The following is an 18,922-nucleotide window of genomic DNA, read 5'->3' as shown; positions in this document are numbered from 1 at the left end:
ATTTAGTATTGAATTTTCTTCGATCTTTTTCCAAGATTTTAGATTATGCAACAGTTCTTGGCCTTAGATTTCTACTTTATCCCAGTCAATCAATATGTTTTCAATATGTTTATCCTTTCCTTTAAAATTTCTACTCTTTGGTAGCTGGCATGTAACACCCTAAGTTGCTGGCCTAGTCCTGATCTTTTCCTCATACTTCCATCATTATTTCTGAATCTTGTCCTAAATCTGGCCCATTTACTTGCTTAGTTTTCTTCTTTCTCTTTTAGTCTTGAAGTGGTTCTCCCAGGCCTAACTCCTTGGACTGAAACCAACATTTCACTGCCACATCTCATCAGTGCACAAGCATTTAGCCAGTGTAGATGTTTAATGCTTAATTCTTTGGCATGAACTGGGGTTAAGTCAAGGTGGCAGTGTGTCTAGGGTTACTGTATTTCCTGGAACGTCTTAGGACCCATTTCTGATACATGGCCTCACATATAACCAGTGACCTCTGGTGAAGAAAAGGCATTGCTAGAGCAGTGCTTCCTCACTCAGACTGAAATCACATGAAATCAGTGAGATCAAATCAAATCAATCTTATTTAATGAGAAAAGTAGAGAAGTGTTGACACATTGCAAGTAGAGTGAGGTTATTTTCTTCTTGAGAATACTTTGGTCAACTGGCTTTATTTTGATGAGAAAATAAGTAGAAATTATCTAAAAACTGCATTCATATGCCTCAAAGTATATGCTTTATAAAAGGAGTTTTATAAGAAACTGATGATTTTATAAAGGTAATATTTCTGAAATCGAGGAATTAATGTTTTTGCATATTTATTCACTTTACGGGTTACCCAAATACTATCTTGATACTCAACCCCTAAGTGAAAGTGTTGCTGTCTTTCATATAAGAAATGTGATTAGGTGACAGTCCTTTAGTTTGAGCGCACCAAATACAAGCTGCCTGTTAGAGAACTATTACAAAAGGCATTCCCTTCTGCGATGTGCATTGAAATTTATTGTTTCTTTGTATATATGTTATTTTTCACAAAAAAATAAAAAAAGTCAATTGTGATGGCATACGCACAGCTGTATGATGATATTGAGAACCAGTGATTGTACACTTTGGATGATCGCATGGTATTTGACTGTATAACATATATCAATAAAAAATAAAATCGAATAGTAACAAAAAATGAAATACTTAATATAAACATTATAAAGCAAAATTACTCCATAAGTTTGCTTGTGTATTTGAATGAAATTGTTGAGGTATCTTTAAAAAGTTGAAAATTTAATATATTTTTTCTCTATTTGATACCTTATACTTACTATACAAAACCTTATATGCTATAGTGTTCAACCTTGTTTATTTAAAAAATTTTTAATTTTGTTTGCTTCTTGAATGTTGAATTTTCTGTCCAGCATTTGAGATTTATTACTGTTTTGTGTTTCAGGGTCTCCATGAAAAGACTGGTGCATTTACAGCTGTTAAAGTGATGAATGCTCGTAAGGTAATTTTATTTCCCTGAATGGACTGTGTTCTTGGGATAAACAATTCAGGAAATATTGTATTAGTTTTTAAGTCATTACTGTATGTAATTATAATTACATTAATCTAGATTTATTATATTATATTCACTATTCAATATTATTTATATTCATTAGTATATCTATTATTCATTTATCATATTTCCACACCAAAGACCTCACTCAGGATAGATGTTCAGATATTTTGGTATATATTTTAAGATGAGGAAAATATCTGTATTTCTATTTCTATTTGGTTATCTGTTTCCAAGGATAGCAAACAGGAAATTTCCTCTAATATTGTGTTAATCCCGCTGTGTTCCATTATTTCCTCTTCCCTCACCAGTACTTTTTTTGAGAATTGAAACCATTAGAGTCTCAATGACAGATAGAAGGGAAGAACTTGTCAGAGACACATACTTCATGTATTTTCTGATAGATGAGCAAAAGAGTTTAATTGACAATGTTCCTGATAACATTCACAAAACTGTGTTATGGTTCGAGGCATATTGTCACAGAATTTGCTAAGCACTCTTTTCTGTTCTCTTTCTTTAGAACAATTTTCTCTATTTCTCAAGATAGTATTAGCAAGAACACAGCAAAGGTCGAAAAATTTTCACATCACTATACCCTAAAGGAATGTTCTCAAATATTATGTTGAAAAACTAAACAGATTTACTGAGCTGTTAATTATGAAATAAATTGTTCTTTTCTAAATTCTGCAGGGAATCGCTTAACTTATTCAATGTATTACATGTTTTTTTATTTTGCCAGTAAAGTCAAATGCTACAAACCAATGTGCATTTCAAGGGATTATGGGGTTTTGTGGATTCATTTTTCCCTAAAAACCATGGCTCCCAAATAATCAATCTCATACTTCTTGAGCAAAAGTACTCTTTGAAATAGTTATACTTATTTCCTTGTTTAAGTGAAAGAACTTAATCCATATTTAATCAACATTTCAGACCTTTAGACCTTTCAAATATTTAAAAAATTATGTTCAGCCCATAGGTTGTTAATTTCAATTATCTGGTATTGTGAGAGAAAATAGCACTTTACTAACATCAAATTGTAATTTTTCCATTAATAAAGCCGCTAAATATCTTACTATGGATTTGGTGCCGAGTTTCTGTATATAATAATGAATCTGATTATTTTTACTAAAATTATTAGTGAAAATTGAGAGAGGAATAATAATATTATGCTACTCTTCCACTGAGTGCTAAAGGAGCACCAAGTATTTAAGTATAAATATTTTTCAGACAGTATCAGTGAGTCTAATAACAGGTTGCTGTTGTGTTTTACAGACCCCTTTACCTGAAATAGGAAGACGAGTGAGAGTGAATAAATATCAAAAGTCTGTTGGGTGGAGATACAGTGTGAGTACTTAAAGTCCTCATTAGCTCTGAAATATTCTTTCCTTTAATTTCAGATTTAAACTCACCCCTTGTGTTGTGTCATTATCACAAGGACATCACTAAAATTTCTTGATTTGAAGTGATAGTATTGTTATATATTTTAACATATTCACAGAGATGCATTCATTATATTTGAACATTTGCATCTGGCAGAGATCATGGTCTAGAAAAGAATGAGCCCCTGAACAGGTAAAAACTGACTGTAGAAGAGGAATTGAGTAAATCTACAGAGAATAGAACCCTCTGGCTAGATAGCCATAAATGAGGAGGTAATGGGTCCAAGACCAAATCTTGCCTAAATTTGGCCTTTTCAAGGTCGTTTTCAAACCTCTTGTATTATTTTCTGGACCGAACAGTTTTTTACCATTATGATTTTAAGAAATATTGCCATTGTATATGAGACATATGAGGACTGTTTTTTTAAAGAACTTAATATGCATTTCTTTTTGATAGACTTTATTTTGTAGAGTAGTTTTAGGTTTACAGAAAAATTAAACAGAAAGTCCAGAGTTCCCTTATCCCCTTTCTCCCTGCCCCTCCCCCCAACAATTTTCCCTATCAAGGACTGCCCTTTTTAATTGTAAGAACAATAACAGAGGGAAAATCAGCAAGTTACCCAGTTAAAACTCAGCAGACATCTGGCACTGTATTTGAACACACGAAGGACTGTGAAGATACAGCTGTTCGACTGCTTTATAAAGCTGTCTCTATGGCCCCAATAATTTGTTGGCTATAGAATAAGATCAGACAAAGAGAATTCCACCTTTTCAGTAGACGCTGGTGATCTTTCAAAGTATTCTGTGGTGCTGAAAGCAGGATTCTTACTGTCATCAGTACTGAATTCATTGATATATTTTTCCTGTTTTTCCCTCCTACAGTCAGTTACTTGGGATTAAAATATTTTTAACTTTTTGTGCTTTAATAAACATGCTCTCTCAGGCATATTAAAAATTATCTTACTTAATCACAGGAATGCACTCAGAGAAATTTTCTACTGGTATTAAAAAGATATTGTTAACTAACTTCATGATTCATCTATTAAGTACTAGGCTCCTGTTTGGTTTATAATAAATCTTCAGAGATGACACATACCCAAAGGAAATGGCTAGAACTGATCAATAACATGCTTCGGTGGTTCAAGAAGCTGAAAGAAAGAATGTAATTATTTGAGTCATTCTGGCCTCATCAAACATTTGTGGTAATGAAACTCTTTTAAAGATCTTCCGTAAACCCTCTCTGGTAGTTCTTTCTAAAGTGCAAAAGATTTTGATTCTACAATTGGATAGAATTTCGAAAGAAGTTCTGACATCCTTGAATTGCCTCTTCTTGAAAAAGGAAGGATATTGGGCCACTCAGATTAATTGGCCTTGATCCAAGAAATGCTGCACTATCATATTACTCTGAGATGTGTGAGAGTTTAAATTACCCACTTAATCTGATGGATATACTGTACTAAGGTGCTTCTCACAATTTCAGCTTCCTGTTAATTGAGAATGGAAAACACACAAATACTTTCCAAACATATCTGATCTTGATTTATTTGTTTTGGGGGAGTTTGCATTTTTTTTATGGGAAACCCACTCTTAGAAGACTTTCCAGCTGGGTACTTTCACTTCTCTCAACATATATTTTGGTAAGAAAAAATAACTATTTACCAATCAATCAGTTAGCATCTCTAAATAATCTTGACTCCTTTGGGACAAGTATATAACTTGGGCACATATCTCTTTGATACCAAGAAATAGTAATAATGTGGAAGTCCAGAAAATATTGACCAATAAAAAGCCATGGAAATACTTGGGAAATAATCTTTTTAACTCTCTAGGCCTCAAGTTTCTCACAGGTAAAATGACATCAGAATATTTGGGTTAGATGTATAGCAAATACAACTACATAGATTTCTAGAGCCCAGACTAAGGGGTACAGATCTTCTTTTCATTCTTGGGACATGACATTTCTAATTGAGGGAGAGAAAGAACCTCCCTGAAACCAACAAACCCGGAAATGTAAAGGAATCAGCTTTACTACCGTTTTTCTTTAACCTGTTCTCTTGTTTTATTAACCTCACAACATCATCTCATTCCTGTTTATTGCACTATTTATGAGTTCATAATCCTCTTTGCAGGACCTTGGTATCTTACTAAAAGTGAAGAATGTCCATGTGCATGTAGAATTGTGAGTTCCAGTGGTTTGTTTCTATATAATTGCAGATATTGTTACAATTTCAAGGCAATCCATATCATAAAGGAAACAGATGAGTTTAAAGGCCCTACTTCACAAGAATGAAAGTCATATCATTCAAATTTTAGCTTTATATAGTACTACTTGGGGAAATTTGAAGGGAACTTATTTATTGAGCTTCCATGGAAGGTTGGGACAAGACTGGAACCTTAACTTCTATATAATTCTCATGCAAATTGATTGTTTTATTTTTTTATGTCATTTTATTTTATTTGTTCAAGCTTTTATAAAGCAATAAATTGGCATTATTAACTGGACAAATCAGGCCCCATCACCCTCTCTGAAAAGACAAATAGTTTTCTGTGTTTATTTTCTAGTAATTGAATGTTTATGGGGAGATCCTCTGGAAAAGCTAGAGAAATGAAAAAGAATATTCTCCAGCTGCCAGCCATTTTTCTGAGATTTCAAACTTCTTTTACAAGCTATGTTATGAATACTGGGCATTTGGAATGTGTAATTTACAGACAAATACAAATCAACTTTGAGACATTACAGAACCTAATGGATTGCCTTATATGCATTTCATAACGATTTGTGTAGTCTAGCCACAATATAGGTGTAAATAAAAAGTAATTGCCCACCTTTCCTACTGGGTTTTAGAGATTGAGCTAAAGAAGGAAGGTGATAAATGAATAGATGTTCCTATTCATTTCAGGTAAAAGACTGATTCTCCCCTCTCCTACCAGGTCATTAAATCAGGGTATTGGAGGAAAATGCTGGGTGAAATGAAGGAAGTTGGAGGTAAACCCCATTATTACATTTCATGTCAATTGGCCTTTTTCTAATTCATTGCCCAAAGAAAGACAGTTATCTTTTACTATTGTATATCAGAACAGGAGCTTAACTGTTTCTTTAATTAACAAGTCTTATTTCCTTTGTATATTATAAATATATTTCACATTATTAAAAAAACATTTCAGAAAAGATTATATAAATTAAATCTCTATAAATTTAGCAGGAGAACTTTCTATTTAAATAAATTTTTAAAAAATTAAAATTTTAAATCTATTTAAAAGTTTAATGTTAGAAGGAATTCCAAGTCAGATGGTGACTCTATGTGTCAAGTATAGAATTACTTCCCGAGTCATCTCACATCACCCTCAACTTCATTATATACTATGTTGTATTCATCCCTGGTTATGTCATTCATGTATGGCGATCTTGTTTCCCTGGATTATGAGTTCCTTTAAATTAGGTCTATAACACCTAAAGGCATAAAGCAATGATATGTTCATGGAAATTTCCCAACAATTTGCCTTTTTCAGATTAATTTTTTGAAAGATTTTTCTCCAGAGGATTGCATCTCTATTCACAAAAGTATCTGATAATTTTTAAATACTAAGAAGCAAAGGGCATTTTTTGAGATTGGCTGAAATATAAGTTACAGAAGGATTACGTAAACCACTTTGTTGTTATGGTTTGAGTAGACATAGTTGAAAGTTAAGGTGAGAGAATTGTTTCCCATTTCACTCCCTTGTAATAGGTTTGCTAGGAATGAAGGGTGATGACATTTGTAGATTAGGATAAAAACTGGAGAGAGAAGGTCCATAATTTTGATAGCACTAACTAATTCACAAGAGAAAGTCAAGTAAGGAAGTGATAATATCTTTCATTTATAGCATTTTCCCCAAGAATTTCAAATAACTTTATGCATATTATCCTATTTAGTTCCACTAATGTTCATGGAGATAAGTCATGCTACCATTTTCCATCAGTTGTTTGATAGTAAGTTGAACCATGGGAAAATTAAATGAATTTCCCACTCCTGGCTATCAGCACTAAAATTCAAACCCTAATGCCCAGTGTAAATGCTCTTTCTGACTGCCATTTCACTATCTTCACCTAGAACTATCTCTTGAATCAGTGTATTCTCCCTCAGTGATATCATCCACTCATATGGTTTCAAGTATCATTATATAGATGATTTTCAAAGCAGTAGTTCTGGCCCTGATCTGTCTCCTGAGCTCAAGACACATATCTCCACTCTATGCAATACTATGTAGCCATAAAAAGGATGCACATTTATGTTCATTGATATAGACAAGTGTTTTCTATATATTGATCAATACATCCAGCAGAGAATAACATTAGCTTATTTGGATTAAAAATGGTTAATATATTCATTTAAGTCTATAGATCGTATCTCTGTCTATCTGTATTAGTCATCTCTCTAGCTACAGACCTAGCATTAAAATTTCAAGAAGGATGTTACCATTGGTTGGAGGAGTGAGGACAGACAACTTACATATTTTATTTCATATACTTATGCTTTTTCTCACATGCATGTACTGCTATTATGATTAAGAAAATAAATTATTTTAAACATATCTTTTTAAAAAGACCCACACAGCTCAAGCCAACTATTTGTGATGACTCACAAATACTAATAAAAACAGTGTGGCACTGGCATAGGGATAGGTGTACAGTTTGATGGAATAAAGTTGGTAGTTCATAAATAAACCCATATATGGTCACTTGATTTTCAATTCAACAAGGATGCCAAGACTATTCAATAGGGAAAGTATAGTCTTTTCAAAAATGGTGCTTGGACAACTGGATTTTCCCATGCAAAATAATGAAGTTGGGTCCCTACCTCATATGAAAATGAACTCAAAATGTACCAAACACCTAAACGTAAGATCTAAAACTATAAAACTCATAAAAGAAAACATAGGGGTAAATCTTTATACCTTTGGATTTGGCAGTGGATTTCTTTGAAATGACAACAAAAGCATAAACGATATAACAACAAAATAGATAAATTAGAACATTAAAATTAAAAACCTTTGTGCCTGAAAGGACACTATCAAGAAAGTGAAGCAAGACCACAGAATGGGAGAAAATATTTGCAAAACAAATATCTCATAAGGCACTTGCATCTATAATATATAAATAACACTTACAACTCAATAATATAAAAACAACCCAATTTAAAACTGGACAAAAAATTGAAAAGACATTTTTCTAAAGAATTTATATAAGCAGCCAATAAGCACATGAAAAGATGTTCAACAACATTAATCTTCTGGAAAATGTAAATCATAACCATGATGATATATGAATTCACATTCACTAGCATGACTACAATTTAAAAACAAAACAATAACGGAAAATAGCAAGTGTCGCTGAATATTTAGAGAAGTTGAAACCCTCATACATTACTGTTGGGAATGTAAAATGGTGCACCCATTGTGGAAAACAGTGTGAGTTCATCAAATGTTAGACATAAAATTACGATTTGACCTAGAAATTCTACAAATTAAAATGCATGTCCACAGAAAATCTTGTATACAAATGTTCATAGCAGCATAATTCATAATGGCCAAAAGGCAGAAACAACTTAAAGGCCCATCCATTGATGAATGGTAAACCAAGGAGAATGAAGTACTGACACATGTTAAAACATGGATAGATCTTGAAAAGAGTTCATCATAAAAGACCACATATTACTGAATTTATATGAAATATCCAGATTGGGTAAATCTATAGAGACAGAATGAAGATTAATGATTGCCTAGAACTGGGAGGGATGGCAGAATTAAATGGTGATAGCAAAAGGGTACAGAGTTTCATTTTAAGGTGACAGAAATGTTCTAAAACTGATTTTGGTGATGGTTGAACAACCTCTGTAAATGAACTATAACCATTGAATTGCACAGTTTAAATGGGAAAATTGTATGGTAAGTGAAGTATATCTCAATAACACTGTTAAAAACAAAATATCATAATGACTCCATAGTGAAAGCTTTGTACAGTGGTTAGTACTGCTGGTCCAGTGACTAAACTTTGAGAACAGCAAATTAAAAGATCTCCATTTTATCCTTTTTTATTTCCAAATTCCCAACTAGCCAGAACCCTCCATTCATTCACAATTCCAGTTAATATTTTATTATAAATTTCTGTAGGATATAATGGGTCATCATGGAATTCTCTTTCTTTGATACTTTAGCTTTAATGTTTATTCTTATTCCATAGGATGAGGAAGAGGATCTCAGAACCGAACTCAACCTTTTGAAGAAGTATTCTTTTCACAGAAATATTGTGTCCTTCTATGGTGCATTTTTCAAGCTGAGTCCCCCTGGTCAGAGGCACCAACTTTGGGTATGTTTTTAATTGCTCTGCTCTTATTCAATAAGAGTAATTCATACCCAAGGATATAAGCTTTTGTGAGCCAAGATGTTACTTTTTCGTACTTACAGGAAAATTTAAAGCACTCAACTACTTAAGATAGTATGACAAAATGTGCTCTGAGTCCTGGGGTAGGGGGAGGGGGTTATAAAATATGGAAAAATAAGTTAAATGCCTGACAATGGGATTAAGGGTGAGTTGGAGGAGGACATTAAAGAATACTGAAAATATCTAACATACAGAAATGTAACATACCAGAAGTGGGTTGACTTTTATCAGTGGGGATCTATTAGTTTACAAGCTTACAGTTCTGAGGTTGTGAAAATGTCCAAATCAAGGTGTCAATAGGCAATCCAGTGATCCTGGATTCCTATGTCACATGGTGTATTAGTTAGGGGTCTCTAGAGAAACAGAATCAGCAGGGAACACTCACAAATATAAAATGTATCAAAGTGTCTCACCTGACCGCGGGAATGCAGAGTCCAAAATTGGCAGGGCAGGCTGTGAAGCTGATGATTCCAATGGACAGTCTGGAAGAAGTCCACAGGAGAGCCAAAGCAGGAAGAGAGCCTGTCTCTTCTGAATCCTCCTTAAAAGGCTTCCAGTCATTAGACTGAGCATCACTCATTGCAGAGGACACTCCCCTTGGCTGATTACAAATAGAATCAGCTGTGGATGCAGCTGACGTGATCATGATTTAATTCTATGAAATGTCCTCATTGCAACAGACAGGCCAGTACTTGCCCAACCAAACAAACAGGTACCACCACTTGGCCAAGTTGACACATGAACCTGACCATGACACATGGTAAGGGACAAGGTGGTGTCTGCTTATCCTTCTCTCCCTGGTTTCATTGATTTCAGCTTCTAGCTGCTCCATCTGTGACTTTCTACCTGAGCTTTCATGTCTTTCTCTCTTAGCTTCTGTGATTTTTCTCTAATTCATGCTCTTATAAATGGCTCCAGTAAAAAGATTAAGACTCACCTGGGACATGCCTCAACTGAAGTAACCTAGTCAAAAGGTCCCACCCACATTAGGTCTACAATGACAGGAATGGATTAGCTTTAAGAACATGATTCTCTGGGATACTTAGCAGCTTCAAACCATCACAGTGAAGAATATCTTTATTTAAAAAAAAGAATATTTAGAAGATTAACTGGGATCACTGTACACTGAATCTCTACATTTTTAACATTTCTATTTCTAGCTCAAGCCAATAATATTTCTTTTTATCCCCAAAATAATGACTGAGACTTTTCAGGATCTTCAAGTGTCAATGAAAGATATGTTTGCATTCTATATGCTGACCTTTAGGAAGCAGGACAGTGAGCATTATGGAAAAGTTTTAAATAGGGATTGAATTAAGACTGTGGTTCTCAAGCCTTAGCATGCATCAGAATCTCCTGGAAAGTCAATAAATTATAGGTTTCTTGGCCTGTTGCCCAGTTTTTGATTTGGTTGGTTTAGGATTGGTGTCCAAGAATTTTCTCTTCCTACCAAGTTCACAGATCACACTGATTGTGCTTGTCCAGGGCATACTTTGAGAACCACCAAATTCAAAGCTCTTAAATTTAACCCTATTTTCTTCCAAATAACCACCTAACTAAAATCTTCTATTTCCTGACAATTCCAACTAAGATTTTATTAAATGCTGCTGCAAAGAGTAAATGGCTAATGTTTTGTTTTTGGTATATACCATTTGTCTTTTCATGTATTTTTAACTTATAAGATTTTCCTCTTGACAATATGGCAAACTATGAGAAATGTTTAAGTTCCCCTATTGACTATATATTATTAGTACTCAACACATTCAGTCATTCAACATTATATTCATTGGGCATCATCTATATGCAAGGCACTCTGCTAGATGCTGGGAATACAAAGGTAAGCTAAATAGACATGTCCTGGGCCAATTGAAACTCACACTCTGGTTGTGAAGACCAATATTAATCAAATAATCATACTAACGAATGTACAATTGGTCAGAAAGCAAATAACATGGTTCTATGTGGGCAAATCACAAAAGAACTTTAATCTTGAACTAAGCTCTGAAGGATAAAAAGGCATTTAATGCATAAATTATTTGTGGAAGTAAGTATTTTCATGGAACCATTCACACTTCCTTGCCCGCATAAATTAAAACAACAATTGGGAAGTAAATAGCTAATTACTATTCATAAATAGCATTTGTCAGAAACTGTCCTTAAAAACTAGGAAAATGATTGAGAATTCCTTACTTTCACAGTAGAGATTTTCTGACTCAAGAAATATTGGCAAGGTTTTTCAGTATGCATCATAGTGAATGTTTTTAAAAATGTCTTTTATTAAGAAGTTGTCAGTCTACAGAAAAAACATATAAAATAAAGCATTCCCATATATCCCCCTATTATTAACAGTTTATATTAGTGTTCTACCTTTGATGAAAGAATATTATATTTGCACTATTAACTATAGTTCATCATTTATAATAGGGCTTACTGTGTTATACACTCCTACAATTTTTCTTTTAATTTTTATTCCAGTAACATATATATGTCTGAAAATTTCCCCCTTTAATCACATTCACATATATAATATATTGCTGTTAATTATATTCACAATATTATGCTACCATCACCACCATCCATTTCGAAAACATTACAATCAACCCAAACAGAAATTCTGTACAATTTAGGCATTAACTCCCCATTCTCTACCAACAAGCCAGTTCCTGGTTACCTATATTATAGATTCTGTGAATGATTTTTTTTTAAATGGGCAGGCACTGGGAAACGAACCCGGGTCTCTGGCATGGCAGGCGAGAACTCTGCCACTGAGCCACAGTTGCCCACCCTCTGAGAATGGTTTTAATTCAACTTTTTCATGGTTCAAAATGTCCCTTCTTTCCACAACAGCTATATGTTGTACTCATTCTCTATATTCAACACTTAATTCTCCATATGAAAATTACCCTTTTGTAGTTTATCTGTATTTGTTGGTTTTGCTTGACCACCTCTTCTCTTCTTTTTGGTAAGCATAAGCTCAGGTTAAAGAAATGCAATATCAGTTTTGAAAAAAATTGAAATTGGGCGATAGTTTCTTAAAATGAAACTCTTAGTATTCCAAAAGGAAGTCAGGTAAGCTTTTTAAATATTCATAACTTGAATTTATCCTTTTGCTTCCCTTCCTCTACAATGATCATGAAATTGTTATACAGTGTATTAGTCAGGGCAGGCTGCCATTTGGGAACTTTGATGAAGGTTTCAACGAATTCCCCAAGAGAAGTTGGCTGGCTGAAGAAGAGATAGACTCTCCTTTCTAGATAGATATTCTGCTTTCTGACGGATGAAATCATCAGTTCTCCCACTAAGGGCTTTGGCGAATTGTATAAGACTTCTCTCATTGCTGAAAGCAATCTCTTTTGTTGATTGTAGATGTAATCAGCCGTAGATACAATCATTTGACTGTTGATTAAAATACACAAAATACCCTCACAGTAACAGTCGGTCCAGAGCTTGCTTGACCAAACAACTGGATACCCTATCCAGGTTGGTATGTGAACTTGACCATAGCACACAGTTTTTAAAAAAAAAGACATGTGTTGTCCTATTAAGAAAGCAGTTTTGACATGATAGTGCATAAAAGTGTGTAAAGAAAAATTTCCTATTAAAAGCTAGGCTGACTATCTTAGCTATGTTCTCTTTTGTATCGGTCAGTCCTCTAATTAGCTAATATTGTATGGAAGTAAATTCAGTGCCTGAAGATTTAAAAATTATTTGAACAGCCAAGTCACTGGAAAAATAGATTTTATAAGTAATTGAGTGTAGTAGTTAGATGTAGTTGTCAACTTGGCCAGGTGAACGTGCCTAGTTCTATTGCTGTGGACATGAGCTGATGGCATGTGAACCTCATCTGTTACTGATTACATCTGCAGTTGGCTAGGAGGCGTACCTGCTGCAATGAATGATGTTTGAATGAATTGGCTGGTGCTTAAATGAGAGAGCTCAAAGTAGCACAGCCAAAGCAGCTCAGCATAACTCATCTCAGCACTCGCAGCTCAGCCCAGGCCTTTGGAGATACAGAAAGGAATCATCCCAGGGCAAGCTGTTGGAACCCAAAGGCCTGGAGAGAAGGCCAGCAGAGATTGCCTTGTGCCTTCCCACATAAGAAAGAACCTCAGTCGAAAGTTAGCTGCCTTTCCTCTGAAGAACTATACATGAACTAAATAAATCCCCTTTTATTGAAATCCAATCCATCTCTGGTGTGTTGCATTCCTGCAGCTAGCAAACTACAACAGATTTTGTACCGGAGAGTGGGGTGCTGCTGCAGTTTGCAAATACCAGATATGTTGGAACTGTTTTTTGGACGGCTAAGGGGAAGATTTTGGAAGTACTGTGAAGAGAATGATGGAAAAGTCCTGGAGTGCTTGAAGAGATTGTTGGTATAAATGGAACCACTGCCAATCTGGACAAAGGGGGACACAAAAGGGACAAACTGGAGTTTGCAGAGTGAGAACCATGGAAGCTTGGGTCTGAAGCCAAGGAACTTTGGCCAGGAGAGTGGACCAACCCATATGAATGGAGAGGGTAAGTTTGCCCTGACAGCAGAGGATGAGTCTCCCATCTCATTGCAGTGGAAGAGTTGTGCCACCTCAGGCATTTGAGAAGGTATAGCATGCTCCTTGGGGGACTGGGAGACCCTGGCTGCCACCACATGGAGGGGTTGAGCATGTGCCCTGGAAATGGCAGAGAGCCCTGGTGTGGCCCTGATGCCTGGAGAGAGTGTGGAGCCGAGAAAAAGGTGGTCTCCTCAATGTTCCCTGAGGTTGATTTGGAAAGAGGCAGGCCACTGCATAGGCCCTTGGAAAGGGTGGGACTGTCACTTTCTAAAGTGAAGGATGAATCACTTTCAGACTTTGAAATCCAATGGTGTTTGCCCAGCAGGTTTTACATCTGTGTTCCTTCCAATTTCTCCCTATGGAAATGAAAACCTGTACTCTGTGAATATTCTCCTTTGTATGTTGGCACCAGATAATTTGTTTTGAGATTCATAGTTTCACAACTAGAAGATAATTTTTTGTACTGTAATATAGTTTAAGGTGATGCATGTAGTTGCCAAGTTGACAGGGGGTGGACATGTGGTAGTTAGATTCAGTTGGCAACTTGGGCAGGTGAAGGTGCTTAGTTATATTGCTCTGGACATGAACCGATGGCATGCGAACCTCATCTGTTGCTGATTACATCTGCAGTCGGCTAGGAGGCGTACCTGCTGCAATGAATGATGTTTGAATGAATTGGCTGGTGCTTAAATGAGAGAGCTCAAAGTAGTACAGCCAAAGCAGCTCAGCATAATTCATCTCAGCACTCGCAGCTCAGCCCAGGCCTTTGGAGATGCAGAAAGGAATCACCCCAGGGAAAGTTGTTGGAACCCAAAGGCCTGGAGAAAAAGCCAGCAGAGATCGCCTTGTGCCTTCCCATGTAAGAAAGAACCTCAGTCGAAAGTTAGCTGCCTTTCCTCTGAAGAACTATACATGAACTAAATAAATCCCCTTTTATTGAAAGCCAATCCATCTCTGGTGTGTTGCATTCTGGCAGCTATCAAACTACAACACTGAGTTTATTAATGAACAAAATAAAATATGAGAGAGTTATTGTCAAGGATATTAACTAGCCTTAAAATAGGCTTGCCTTAGCAGTAATCCCATTTGGAAAAAATTACCCACAGGAAAGTAATTGACAATTTCTTCCTTGGTGTTGTAGTTTACCAGTCCTTGGTGAAAAGCAATCTGGCACTTGAGACAAAAACACCCTAATCTAAATGTCAAAGAATAGACTCTTTTGAGGTGTTCCACACCATGTCTCTCCACCTCCCGATAAAACTGTTTCCTCAACTGTTCCATTCTATTCATCACTCAGACTTGTTCTCTGCACAGATTTCTTTCTAAGGGCATGTTCTTATTTTGTTTTCCATAACATGGATGTACTTCCTTCTCTGCATATCCAAATACTATCTATTCATCAAGACTTAATTCAAATCCAACCTCTTGATTAAATATCTCTGGTGTGGAACCTCACTTCCATTCTTCCATAAATCTTTGGGTTTTCTCTCATTCTTTCTGATTCTAGTAGCCTTTGGAAATTTCCACCAGACAATTAAGTCAGTCTGGTAATGTCTTAATCTCTAAATACAAGTCATATGGACAAAAAACTCTCCATATATTTTCAGAAAATTACTTTCTAATTTTTGATACTTTGCTGGCTTCTCTGCAGATGGTAATGGAGTTATGTGCAGCAGGCTCAGTCACTGATATAGTAAGAATGACCAGAAATCAGAGTTTAAAAGAAGATTGGATTGCTTATATCTGCAGAGAAATTCTTCAGGTAAGTCTTCCCTGACTTTTATTTCTATTATCAGAAAGAATCTGATAATAACATAAAAATGTATTTTATACCTGTTCATGTCTGATATCTATGGATAAAAAATTATAAACATAAACTCTGGAGCAGGATCTTAAAATGACCAGAAAGCTTTGGAGAAAGTAGATTTTCCAGTAGACTCTCAGATGGTGTTTCATTTTTCCAGCTGCTAAAAAATACCATATAATGGGTTTGCTTAAACAACAGGAATTTATTGGCTCACAGTTTTGAGGCTAAGAGAAATTAAAATAAAGGCATCAGAAAGTGAGGTTTTCTCCCAGGAGGCTATGGTGTTCTGGGGCTGGCTGCCTGTAATCCTTGGTCCTTAGCTTTTCCATCACATCACTATGCACATGGTGGCATCTTCTCCTTTCTCTTCTGGGTTCCATTGACTTCAAGCTTTTGGCTTCCCATAGCTTTCTCTCTCGGTTTCACTTTCAGTCTGCTTATAAAAGACTCCAGTAATCTGGATTAAAACTTAACTTGATTCAGTTGGTTCACATCTTAACTGAAGTAACATAGTAAAGAAATCTTATTTACATGGATGTCATCCACCAGAATGTGAATGAAGACCAAGAACATGTCCAAACTTGGGTACACATTTCAATCCACCACAGATGAATAACCTAGCCCTTTCAAATCATAACTTTGAATAACTCTGCCTAACTCAGACTACTGTTTTCAACAGATGGTAGAAATAAGCATTTGGGAGTGACTATTTATTTCCTTATGATTTTTAAAATTCTATTTTTTCATTGTACCACTAAGATTAGGAAGCAGGGTGAGACAGGGGAAGTAATTGGTCTATAAAATGGGCAAAAAGTATCTGCAACTTTTTTGTAGATGGACAACTTCCTATGAATTCTGCCCCACTTTTAAATTTCTTTACTCTAATACCAAGTTGTCTGAAAGTAAAAATCTACCTGATCAACTAAACAAATTTTTTTTTGTGACTGAAGTGCTGAGGGACACCCAAGAAGAATATTAACAAGACTCAATAGCCCCACTCATAAAATATTACAATACCCTTCTCCCACTTTGTCTGGGTTCATTTGTGATAATCATTTAGTGGTTAATAGCGCAAACTCTGAATTGAGTTTGAATTCTGATTTCACTGTGTATTAACTTTGTGGCTTTGAATCAGCTATTTAATTTCTTCAACCTTTTCCTCCCCCATCTCAAATATGGGTTATATTAGCAAAGGATTTCTGTGAGGATTTAATAATTTACTGCATGTAAAGTACTTAGCACAGTGCCTGGCAAAGGGAAAAGGGTCAATAAATGGTAGCTGCCTTTATTGTGACTACAATTATTAATCACCATTTAGTGTCTGGAGAGCTCTCATTGTAGCCTAGTATTGCATACCATGTCACAGGTTAGTTTTAGTGCTGAATAGGTGGGAGCCATTGTGGTAATACAATACATTACAAATGCTTTAAAATGAATTTCTCTATTTCCCCATTCCTTTAAGGCTGTGGGGAAATATTTGGGGTATTACTAAACAATTGGTTGGATGAGGAATAGAGCAAAACTATGGCTGAGCTAGGATATTTAAGATACTCAGGCCTTTACTTTTATGTTTAGTTGGAAATATGGAGGCTAAGGAGGAAGGGAAAGTGGCCCAATGTATACAAACATTACTTTTGGTGTTCCTTTTCTTTCATGGTTGACCTGAATTTCTTTTCTTTTCTATATTGCCAAAAATGGTATTCTGGGAACTGGTTATAGGAATTCCAGTCTAAAGAAGAGTTGTCATCTTAAAACTCAAATCTGGGCCACTTTTCTTACCAAAAGTTTCTCTAAAAGTACTAAGAACAGTGCCAGAAAAGAAGGATAAAATATACTAATGTGGCTTTTTTTCCTTTATCTATCTATCTATATATATATATACAGGGTTTAGTTCACCTTCATGCACACCGAGTAATTCACCGGGACATAAAAGGTCAGAATGTACTATTGACTCATAATGCTGAAGTAAAACTGGGTAAGTTTACTTTTACAATAATTTAGATGAGGCCCAAAATTTCTCAGTTGAGAAAACTCCTTTGAGATAGCTGTGTTTTCTTTCATGTCATGGCCAGTATCCTCTACTTATTGTCTAGGTCTTCCTCCCCTGCAAAGCCAGCCAAGGATGAAAATGTGTTTGGGAGAGGAGATGGTGCAAGAGAAAGGAGATGTACCTGTTTATTTGAAACCATGTAGCTAAAACAACTTTTAAATTATAATTAATTTATGATTTGATTATATTATTATATATTATTTCATATAAAACCCAACACTTTTTAGTCATTGCTTTTCTCTCTATTAGATATCACTATTAAATTTTTTCAACAATTGGACTAAGTACTTACCACATGCAAGTTTCTGTGTAGTGGCCAAGGATGCAGTAAAAAACAACAACAAGAAAAACAATTTTTCTACATCAATCACAGAGCCATATTTTCCGAAGAATATCAGGGAGCCTTTAAATTACTAAAGGATGAATTGCTCCTTTGGGATTTTCCCTCAAATATTTAAAGAAATTATATCAATCAGAAATGATGCTCCATTAAAATCTAAATCAAATTCAGAATTTGAAATCCAAAGACTGGAAAGTCCTAGTCTTTCTATTCTAGGGTTTGAGTGGCTGTTCTAGTTTGCTAGCTGCTGGAATGCAATATACCAGAAATAGAATGGCTTTTAAAAAGGAGAATTTAATCAGATGCTGGTTTATAGTTCCAAGGCCCATAAAATGTCCCAATTAAAACAAGTCTATAGAAATGTCCAATCTAAGGCATCCAGGAAAAGATACCTTGGTTCAAGAAGGCTGATGAGGTTCAGGGTTTCTCTCTCAAGTGAGAAGGCACATGGTGAACACAGTCAGAGTTTCTCTCTCATCTGGAAAGGCACATGGTGTGCACGGTTAGAGTCCCTCTCTCATCTAGAAGGGCATAAAGTGAACACAGTATAATTTGCTAGCTTCTTCTCCTGGCTTCCTGTTTCACGATGCTCCCCAGAAGATATTTTCCTTCTTTATCTCCAAAGGTCGCTGGCTGATGGACTCTGCTTTTCATGGCTATGTTGTTCTGCTCTGTTCTCTGAAGCTCTTTCATTCTCCAAAATGTTTCCTCTTTCATAGGGCTCCAGAAACTTATCAAGATCCACCCAAATGGGTGGAGACATGTCATCACCTAATCCAGTTTAACAACCACTCTTGATTAAATCACATCTCCAGGGAGATTATCTAAT

General features: G+C 35.4%; 1 protein-coding gene across 1 annotated transcript in view; it reads left to right on the top strand.

Moving 5' to 3' along the window:
* Positions 1 to 18,922, top strand: part of NRK (Nik related kinase) — a 176,820-nt gene that overhangs the window by 79,911 nt on the left and 77,987 nt on the right. The window contains exons 3-7 of the mRNA XM_077145558.1: positions 1,439 to 1,495; positions 2,819 to 2,890; positions 9,146 to 9,271; positions 15,548 to 15,658; positions 17,588 to 17,678. Of these exons, the coding sequence (XP_077001673.1) occupies positions 1,439 to 1,495; positions 2,819 to 2,890; positions 9,146 to 9,271; positions 15,548 to 15,658; positions 17,588 to 17,678 (457 nt within the window). The remainder of the gene's footprint in view (positions 1 to 1,438; positions 1,496 to 2,818; positions 2,891 to 9,145; positions 9,272 to 15,547; positions 15,659 to 17,587; positions 17,679 to 18,922) is intronic.

The sequence above is a fragment of the Tamandua tetradactyla genome, chromosome X, assembly GCF_023851605.1.
Source record: "Tamandua tetradactyla isolate mTamTet1 chromosome X, mTamTet1.pri, whole genome shotgun sequence".
NCBI classification, from domain to species: domain Eukaryota; kingdom Metazoa; phylum Chordata; class Mammalia; order Pilosa; family Myrmecophagidae; genus Tamandua; species Tamandua tetradactyla.
This window is presented reverse-complemented; position numbering and strand designations above follow the sequence as displayed.